The sequence below is a fragment of the Cuculus canorus genome, chromosome 2 (assembly GCF_017976375.1).
Source record: "Cuculus canorus isolate bCucCan1 chromosome 2, bCucCan1.pri, whole genome shotgun sequence".
Taxonomy (NCBI): domain Eukaryota; kingdom Metazoa; phylum Chordata; class Aves; order Cuculiformes; family Cuculidae; genus Cuculus; species Cuculus canorus.
In genome coordinates this window covers 5,451,340-5,460,764 of record NC_071402.1, presented here as the reverse complement: position 1 = coordinate 5,460,764, position 9,425 = coordinate 5,451,340, and the positions used below count along the sequence as shown (strand labels likewise).

Here is a 9,425-nt window from a genome sequence, read left to right as displayed (position 1 = left end):
GGTTGAGGACTTAGTCCTATATATATATGAGTGAAGATGCTATCATGAAGATATATCAAATGGCTTTACTATTACATGCTAGGGTTCATTTGACTAAATAGAATTATGGAATGGTTTGGGTTGGAAGGGACCTTTAAAGGTCATGTAGTGTAGCCTCTCTGTCACAGGCAAGGTCATCGTTCACTGGATCAGGTTGCTCCAAGCTCTGACCAGCCTGATGTTGAACACTTCCAATGAAGAGGCATCCACTGCTTCTTCGGACAACCTGCTCCATGCCTCATCACCCCTATTGTAAAAAAGTTCTTCCTTATGTCCAACCTAAATGTCTCCTCTTTCAGTTCAAAATGTTGCCCCTTGTCCTATCACTGCAGTAAAATGTCTCATTCTTTCTTACAAGCCCTCTTTAAGTACTGAAAGGTTGCAATAAGTTCTCCCTGGAGCCTTCTCCTCTGCAGGCTGAACCACCCCAACACTCTCAGCCTGTCCTCAGAGGAGAGGTGTTCCAGCCCTGTCGCACTTGCATCTGCCCCCGAGAGGGAGTTGGCCTGGCATAGGCAGTATGTGTCATGTACACAGTGTTACTTGAGTCATGTACCCACCCCGATGCTGCCTCGAGTGTCATCCTGACTATATATGACCGTGACACCTGATCCAACTTGGGTATAAATGGAGCCCCTGCCAGAGGCCATTTTAAGTCCTCTTTGGAGCAGCAAGCCTGCAACATGAGGTCCTCCCCATGATATGAACAACTAATGTGGATATCTCCTCAAGGTTGAGTGTCCTCGATTTTATGGATGAGAAAACAGATTTCTAAAGGATCCTACCTCTCCCCCATAAAAAACAAACCCTAACAGCTTTGATGTAACCCTTGCTGCAGTGCTGTTGCCATTTACTGATTTTTACTGTTCTGTAGCTAAGTGTGGGGTGACTCCTGTGACATCCAAACCTATAAACTGTATGAAAACCTGCTTCTTAAAAATCATTGCTGATTGTGATTCCATCTCCAATAGTCAGTGGTTTTGTGCCCTGATGGTTAAATTTGGCATAGTCAGCAGAATATTTCACTTGAGGAGTTACTGCAGAAGCAAGAGTGCACCCCTTTTCCCACAGGTATGAAATGAGTGATGAAGTGGCAAGACCTAAATGTGGTTGTACAAAGGATAGAGGAATATCAGGGAAATTCTAAGAATGGAAGGAATAAGAGCCCCATGTGTGCTATCTTAGATGTGTGTTTGGTATTTGAAGAGATCATTCATAGAATCATAGAATCATTTGGTTGGAAAACACCTTTGAGATCATCGCGTCCAACTGTACCTGTCAAAGGGGTTTGGCTGGATTTAGCCCATGGCTAAAGGTATTTAGCTGAGGGAGTTCAGAAAGCGGCTTATATCCAATAAATGCATAAACAGGAATAGAATGGGCTACCTCTAGTTGCCCCTGTAGACCTGCGATACCTTAGACTGTTAGTGAAAGGGCTGCTGGACACTAGAAATGTATCTAAAAGGTTTATGAGAAAGGATTCAGAAAGACATACATCATAATAAGCAGAATTGAAACAACCTCCCCCATCCACAGAATGACATGTATAGAATTACTGCATTTGAGAGTGATGTATGGCTGAGAAATAGGATGGATAAGTATGCCTGATGAACCAAGATGGGGGAGACGAGTCAGGCAGGCCACTCAGAGAACAAAAAAAGACCACAGACCCTGTAGGGGCTCCCCCGCCCCAACAGAATATCTGAGATTCTGGCTTTGACGGAGACTGAAACAGGCTGTGGCAAAGGGCTGTTGAGCTGGGGATTCCCCAAACCGTGCTGCATGGGCAAGCAACCACACATTTTCAACAAATGGAGAAGACAGTGGAAAAACCCTGAGATGACCCAGAGTCCCAGCCAGCCACCCCAAGTGTGACCCAAACCCTCATTACACCCCTCTGGGAGGAGATCTAGATAAAAAAATAGAGGTACTAGTTGGGAGAAAGGACAATCCACTTCACATGGTAGATGCTCATCAGCAAACATCAAATCACAAACCCTATATCCATATCCCTGCGGGACCAAAACAATTGAGTTTTGAATTTCTGATTGACACTGGGGCATAAGTAAGTGTCATTAAGTGACAAGCCATCTGACCATTTCCATGGCCCTCTGTCGTGGTTTGAGCCCAGCCGACAGTGAAGCACGACACAGATGCTCGCTCAGCCACCCCTAGCTGGATGCAGGGAGAGAATTGCAAGTGTAAAAGTGAGAAACCTCGTGGACTGAGATAAAGACAGTTTAATTGAAATAATAAGAAAAAGCATGCAAACAAAGCAAACCAAGGAATTAATTCACTACTTCCCTTTGGCAGGCAGGTGTTCAGCTATCTCCAGGAAAGCATGGCTTCATCACATGTAACAGTTACTTGGGAAGACTATATAGAATGCTATACCTATAAGACTATATAAGACTATATAGAATGCTATAACTCCAATCATCTCCCCCTTCCTTCTTCTTCCCCCAGTTTTATCGCTGGGCACGTTGTCATATAGTATGGAATATCTCTTTGACCAACTGGGGTTACCTGTCCCAGCTGTGTTCCCTCACAACTCCTTGTGTACCCCTAGCCTCCTGGCAGGTGTGGTGATGTGAGGAACAGAAAAGGCCTTGACTCAGTGTAAGCACTGCTCAACAAGAACTAAAACTGTTTCGAGGACAAATCCAAACCACAGCCCCATACCAACTCCTATGAAGAAAATGGATACTATTCCATCCCAAACCAGCACGGTTTCTTACAGTTTAGTTAAATCAGGAGGTCCTTACTGAGCTATATGCTGGTCTCCTGCCTTCCTTGTCTGATATTTCATACGCAGAAATCAAAAGCCCTTGCACTCTAAGAATCACGTCCTTTAGGAGCTGTGAGCTATTTTCAGCTCCTTGAAAGCAGCTTCCCACCCACTGAACAACTGAAAGTTTCTCTTCTAAAATTCAGGATCCTAAATCTACTCTTCACCTGGACGATACCCCTAAAGACTGATGTCTTTACAGTACAGGTGTCTACAACTCAACAAGTCACTCAGAGCTGCCTTCAGGGCTGATGGAGAACAACTCAATTGTTGCCATGCAGTCTATAGTATGATTGCCAGACACATCTCATTCACGTTTCCTAATTTATATCAGTAATTTGAGAGAGGTGAATGTAGAAGTTTGGAGATGATTTAGGTATTTCAAATGTAAGGCCGAACATGGAAGGCTGTATCATATCATCTGAGAGTATGACATTTTGAGGGTGGCCTTGTATAAAGCCAGAGCCATCTCAAGGCTTCTCACCTGACCGGGTAGGTTATGTTTCATAAGCAAGATAACATCAAAGAGACATGACTTGTAAAATTATTTTCTTCTCTTAACAGAGGCAGCCTAGCTAGAACAGAAACACTGCATTTTGAAACTGAACTAGATTTCTATGTCAAGGGAATCTTTAATTATTCAGATATGACCCTCAGGTCTGATAAAGCCTTACCCGTGTTGAGGATATATAAAGATCATAGAATCATAGAATGATTTGTGTTGGAAGGGACCTTAAAGATCATCCAGTTCCAACCATCCTGCCCTGGGCAAAGACACCTCCCCCTAGACCAGGCTGCTCAAGACCCCATCCAAGCTGGCCTTGAACACTTCCGGGGATTGGGCATCCACAGCTTCCCTGATCAACCTGTGCCAGTGCCTCACCACCCTCATTGTGAAGAATTTCTTCCTAATGTCTAATCTAAATCTTCTCCCTTCCAATTTAAAGCCATTCACCCTAGTCGTTTAAAGCCATTCACCCTAGTTCTTCCATCACTCCATGACCTTTTAAAAAGTCCCTCCCCAGCTTTCCAGCAGCCCCTCTTCAGGTAGTGGAAGGCCACTTATAGCAGCCTTCTATTCAATGATGAATACCAAAATTAATCTTTACTGTTGCGGAATACACACTGGTAAGTCCCATTGCTATTTCTAACTGATATCGCCACCTATTTAAAACAGAGAAAGACTGATATATGAACCATTCAAAAACAGTGTAATGTTTAATTGATTATTCAGTCTAACCCTGTACAATTTTCTTAGTGTTACTACTTCCAACATGATGGTCCTACATCTTACATTCATTGACCCATGACTATGACCTAGCATTTCACCACATTAAAATAATCACAAATTAACAGAGGTTATTGAGCAATCCATGTCACCCTGTAGTTAATTAATCTGCATCATAATTAGCTTCTGATTTCTCTGTTGTCTGCAATGATAAATATTGGATTATTCTGGGCTGCATCAAAAGAAGCATGGCCAACAGGGCAAGGGAAGGGATTCTGCACCTCTACTACCCTCTTGTGAGAGTCCACCTGGAGTCTTGTGTGCATTTCTGGAATCTGCAACACAAGAAGGATATGGAACTGTAGGAATGGGTCCAGAGGAGGGCAACAAAGAGTTGAGGTTGTTCAGCCCAGAAAAGAGAAGGAAGACCATATAGTGGCCTTCCAGTACCTGAAGTGGGCTACAGGAAAGCTGGGAAGGGACTTTTTACAAGGTCATGTAGCGATACGATGAGGAGGAATGGCTTTAAATAGAAGAGGGAAGATTTAGATTAGACATTAAGAAGAAAATCTTCATGCTAAAGGTGGTGAGACACAGGCACATGTTGCCCAGGGAAGTTGTGGATGCCCCCTCCCTGGAAGTGTTCAAGGTCAGGGTGGATGGGACCTTGAGCAGCCTGGTCTAGTGGTAGCTGTCCCTGCCCATAGCAGGGAGTTGGAACTGAACGATCTTTAAGTTCCCTTCTAACTCAAACCATTCCATAATTCTATGATTGTTAGCATTCCCTCTTGCAGGAGCCCATGGCGTCAGCCAGAGGTTACAAATTCCACACAGGAATCACTCTGATTCTGTGGCCTGGGTTACACAAGATAAACAAGACTATTTTAACAATCCCTTATGACTTTAAAGTTCATTAATGTAAATCTTAGAGCCTATGATCTTCTGTCACTTTGAAGAAGTGATCCCTGAACTTCCAGGTTTTCAAGAATTTCCTTCTTTCAGTCAGTGCCACATAAACATAGCTTTGTATATGGCGCACTTGTGACTTCCTCTAAATAAGTTATTTGTGAATACTGGAGGCCACACAATCCTGAGGTAATGAAAAACTCAGATAATGAAATTCCCAAGAAGACCACACCTTGTGTTTCTGATGTTCTTGGTACTTTTTTCAAGAACCCTGTTCTGAACCCTGGACTGATGACAAACTCGTGAAAGCCTGGAGCTTTATAGTAGGATTTTTTTTGCTTTTAAATTATGTGAATAGTAGTCCGCAAAAAAAGTTTGTGGTGAAAATTTGTCTCATACCTTCACTTTCAGAGAAACAGCTCTCTACAGTTTCGCATACTTTATGCACCGGTCCCAGAGGAAACACATTTCTCTCAGTGAAGATCTACACAGAGCCAATACATACAGAGTGACTCACAGTCTATTAGATTAAACAGCTCCAAAAGAAATCCTTGAGTTCCCTGTGTTGTTTCTCTGCTGTGCAGACAGCTCCACTGAGAACTCTGCTGCTCCAGAGGCAAAAGCACCATGCAGTTTGCAATCAGCTCTGTGCTTATAGTTCACTGAAACTATGACCTATAGGAATTATTTAGTGGCAGTCAGGTACCCAGAATCACAGAATCACTTAGGTTGGAAAAGACCATGAATTATAACTGTTAACCTAACACTGCCAAGTCCACCACTAAACCATGTCCCTAAGCACCAAGTCTTTTAAATACCTCCAAGGACAGTGACTGTTTTGGTTTGAGCTAAAGTAGAATCAGTTTTCTAAATTCAGCTCAGTCTCGTCTGAGTAACTTCATTTTCTGAAAGTTAATTGCATGTTTTTCAGACAGTGTTGCTCTATAGCAGTGATAACAGAGCGCATTGGTATGCAGAAGGGCTGTTGCTTATAGTTAATTCCTATAGTAACCAAAGCCATCCTTGAGCTGGTGGGGTGCTGCAAGTCAAAGAGGCAAAAAAGGGTCGCAGCTGCAGGGAGGGGCCAACAGGACAGGTGACCAACAGAGCATTCCATCCCATAGATATCATACTCACTATAAAACTGAGAGATTATGAGAGTCCTCTCTCTCTTCCGTGATGGTCATCATCCAGTGAGGACCTTGTGTGTCTGTTTGCTCCTGATCCCGGTTCTGTGCATTCCTGAATCCAGTTCCTGAGCCCAGCTCCCTCCTGTCACTCACCGTGCCTGACCTGCAGTATCAGTGATGATATATGGGCATCAAGGTGTGAGGCCACAATTACCTATTCTTGTTCATTATTATTATTATTTAATTAAAGCTATTTTGGTTTTAGTTTCAAACCCAGAAGTCTTTTCCTCTCACTTCCCTTACCACTTTTTCTGGGGATGTGGGGATAAGGGAATTGGGAGGCCAACTGCTGAGTTTTAGCTGCCAAAATTAGCCTGGTATGGGGCTAAACTGTGACAGTGACTCCACCACCTCCTTGGGTAACCCATTCCAGTGCTTGACAATCCTTTCAGTGAAGAAATATTTCCTAATATTCGATCTAAATCTCCTCTGGTGCAACTTGAGGCCATTTTCTCACATCCTATCACTGGTTATTTGGGAGAAGAGACCAACACCCACCTCACTACAACCTTCTTTCAGGGAGTTGTAGACAGTGATGAGGTGTCCCCTCAGCCTCCTTTTCTCCGAACAGAACAGTCGCAGTTCCATTAGCTGCTCCTCATAACCCTTGTGCTCCAGACCCTTCACCAGTATCATTCCTCAGGGGTCGGTATAGAGACCAGTATTGTTTAACATCTTTGTTGCAGACATGGACAGCGAGATTGAGGGCACCCTCAGCAGGTTTGCTGACGACACCAAGCTCAGCAGTGCAGTTGACATGCTGGAGGGAAGGGATGCCATCCAGCGAGACCTGGACAGGCTTGAGAGGTGGGCTTCTGCAAACCTCATGAGGTTCTAGAAGGCCAAGTGCAAAGTCCTACCTGGAAGAAAAGACCAACGCCCACCTCACTACAACCTCCTCTCAGGTAGTTGTAAAGAGTCATCCTGTTGAGTCACCTGGAGCAAACAGGAGGGAGTGACACCACTTATCAAAGCACCAGGTCATGACTTCATTCACCTCTCTGAAGCAGAAGCCCTGAGGCACCTCAGTCCTGCCTGGAGAAAAAGGAACTCCCCCTGGCATTGGGAAGCATATTCCCAGCAGGGCAAGGAGGTGAGGTGAAAAGAAAGGGAGTGACGGTAACCTAGGCACTCGTGCAACAGTGGGACGGGTGCTACCTCAGCCCTCAACTCTCATGATACAAATACTCCACAAAGAAGTGGAATATTTTTGATTTAAGCTAAAGTAGAGTTAAAATTCATCTAAGTAATTGTATTTTTTGAAAGTTACACATTATGCCCCTCTGATAGCATGTATTTTTACACCATTTTTTTTCAAATAGTGTTTTTCCAGACAGTTACATCTTGATCTGCGCTGAACAAATGTGTCTTTTCCTATAATCACCTCTGTTTGCAGTCTCTCTCAAGGTCAGAGAGCTGGCTCCAAAGCTCCAAATTAGCAAGCAATTTGACTGTTGTGAAGTTCATAACAACATTAAAATTAGCACTTGGAAAGTAATAGAATATGCATAAGATTTCTGGGAAAATTTGTACATATGCATGTCAGTGGGAAATACAATCTGCAACCAGCTTTTTTTTCCCTGCACACGATTGATGGAGATCACTCCCTCATATTACTCTGGCCTGATACAGGATGCTTACTTTCTCTAACTCCAAAATGAGTCTTAATAGAGATTATTTGCCTGCATTTTTGGTGTCACCCAGCTCTTAGCCTTCAGCCGTCATCTCTCAACCCTCAACTCTCATAATACGAAAAATAATACTATTAAATAATAATACTATTATAATAAATAATAATAATACTATTATAATAAATAATAATACTATAATAATACTATTAAAGAAAGTGGAATATTTTGATTTAAGCTAAAGTAGAGTTAAGTTTTCATCCCAGTAACTGTATTTCTTGAAAGTTAGAGAGAATGTCCCTCTGAGAGCATGGATTTTATAACATGTTTTTTTCACATAGTGTCTTTCCAGACACTGTTACACTTTTTGTTCTTTGGGAGTTGATAACACCTTGTATGAAGTATGATTTGTGCTGAACAGATGTCTCTTCTTCCGTGATCGGCTCTGTTCACAGTATTTATCTCAAAATGCAAGGTCAAGCAGAGAGCTGGCTCCAAAGCTGCAAATTAGCACGAGATTTGATTGTTGTGAAGTTCATAATAACATTAATATTTGGAAATTAACGAAATGTGCATAAGATTTCTGGTAAAATTTATCCACGTGCATGTAAGTTGGAAATATACCCAACCAGCTTTTGCCTTGCTGCATGTGATTAATGGAGATCACTGCCTCATGTTGCCCCGGCCTGATAAAGGATGCTTTCTTTCTAAAACTGCAAAATGAAACTTAAGAGAGTTTATTTGCCTGCATTTTCAGCACCACTCAACCCCCCGCCCACAGCTCTCAGCACGCGCCTCCTCAGGCAGCGGGCAATGAAGGGTTAACACCCTCCCCGCCCTCCAGGCACGTCCTGCCATTTTGATTGGCCAAACCTTTCAGAATGAGGGCAAGGGTGACCAATCAAAATGCCGAGTTGCTGTCAGGGGAGGGGCGCACTGCTGCGTGGGGGGCGGGAACACTGTAGCAGCATCATGATTGGTTAAGGATGTCAGAGCGACGGGAGATGTAACCAATCAAAACTCGGTATTGCCCTGAGGGGGCGGGGCTTAGCCGAGCGAGGCGGAGCTGCAGCTATTTGATTAGTCACAGGCGTCAGAAGGAGACTGGAGGCGCAGCCAATCAAAGCGCGGCGTGGCCCGAAGGGGGCGGGGCCGAGGCCGAGCGGGAGGGGAGACGCCGCTGGCGTTGCCGCTGTCGGGTCGCAGAGTCGCGGCGGGACCATGGAGGAGGCGCTGCCCGCGGGGCTGCTGGAGATCTGCCTGCTGGTCGGGGTGACCAGGGAGCGGGTGCGGGCGCTGCTGCAGGTGAGCGGGGTGCGGGGCGGGCGTAGAATCATAGAATCACTAGGTTGGAAAAGACCTCTTAGATCATCGAGTCCAACACCATTCCTGTCTGCCACTAAATCATGTCCCTGAGCACCTCGTCTACCCGTCTTTTAAACACCAGGGATAGTGACAACCACCTCCGTGGGCAGCCTCTGCCAGTGCCTGATGACCTTTTCTGTGAAGAATTTTTTCCTGATGTCCAGCCTGAACCTCCCCTGGTGGAGCTTGAGGCCATTCCCCTTGTCCTGTCCCCTGTCACTGGGGAGAAGAGGCCAGCTCCCTCCTCTCTACAAACCTCCTTTCAGGGAGTTTTAGAAAGC

General features: G+C 44.4%; 1 protein-coding gene across 1 annotated transcript in view; it reads left to right on the top strand.

The window, feature by feature from the left end:
- The first annotated feature begins 8,938 nt into the window (after positions 1-8,938).
- The window catches only part of DENND3 (DENN domain containing 3), a 54,860-nt gene continuing 54,373 nt past the window's right edge, over positions 8,939-9,425 (top strand). Inside the window, exon 1 of the mRNA XM_054059731.1 lies at positions 8,939-9,084. Coding sequence (XP_053915706.1) covers positions 9,001-9,084 — 84 coding nt within the window. The 5' untranslated portion in view covers positions 8,939-9,000. The remainder of the gene's footprint in view (positions 9,085-9,425) is intronic.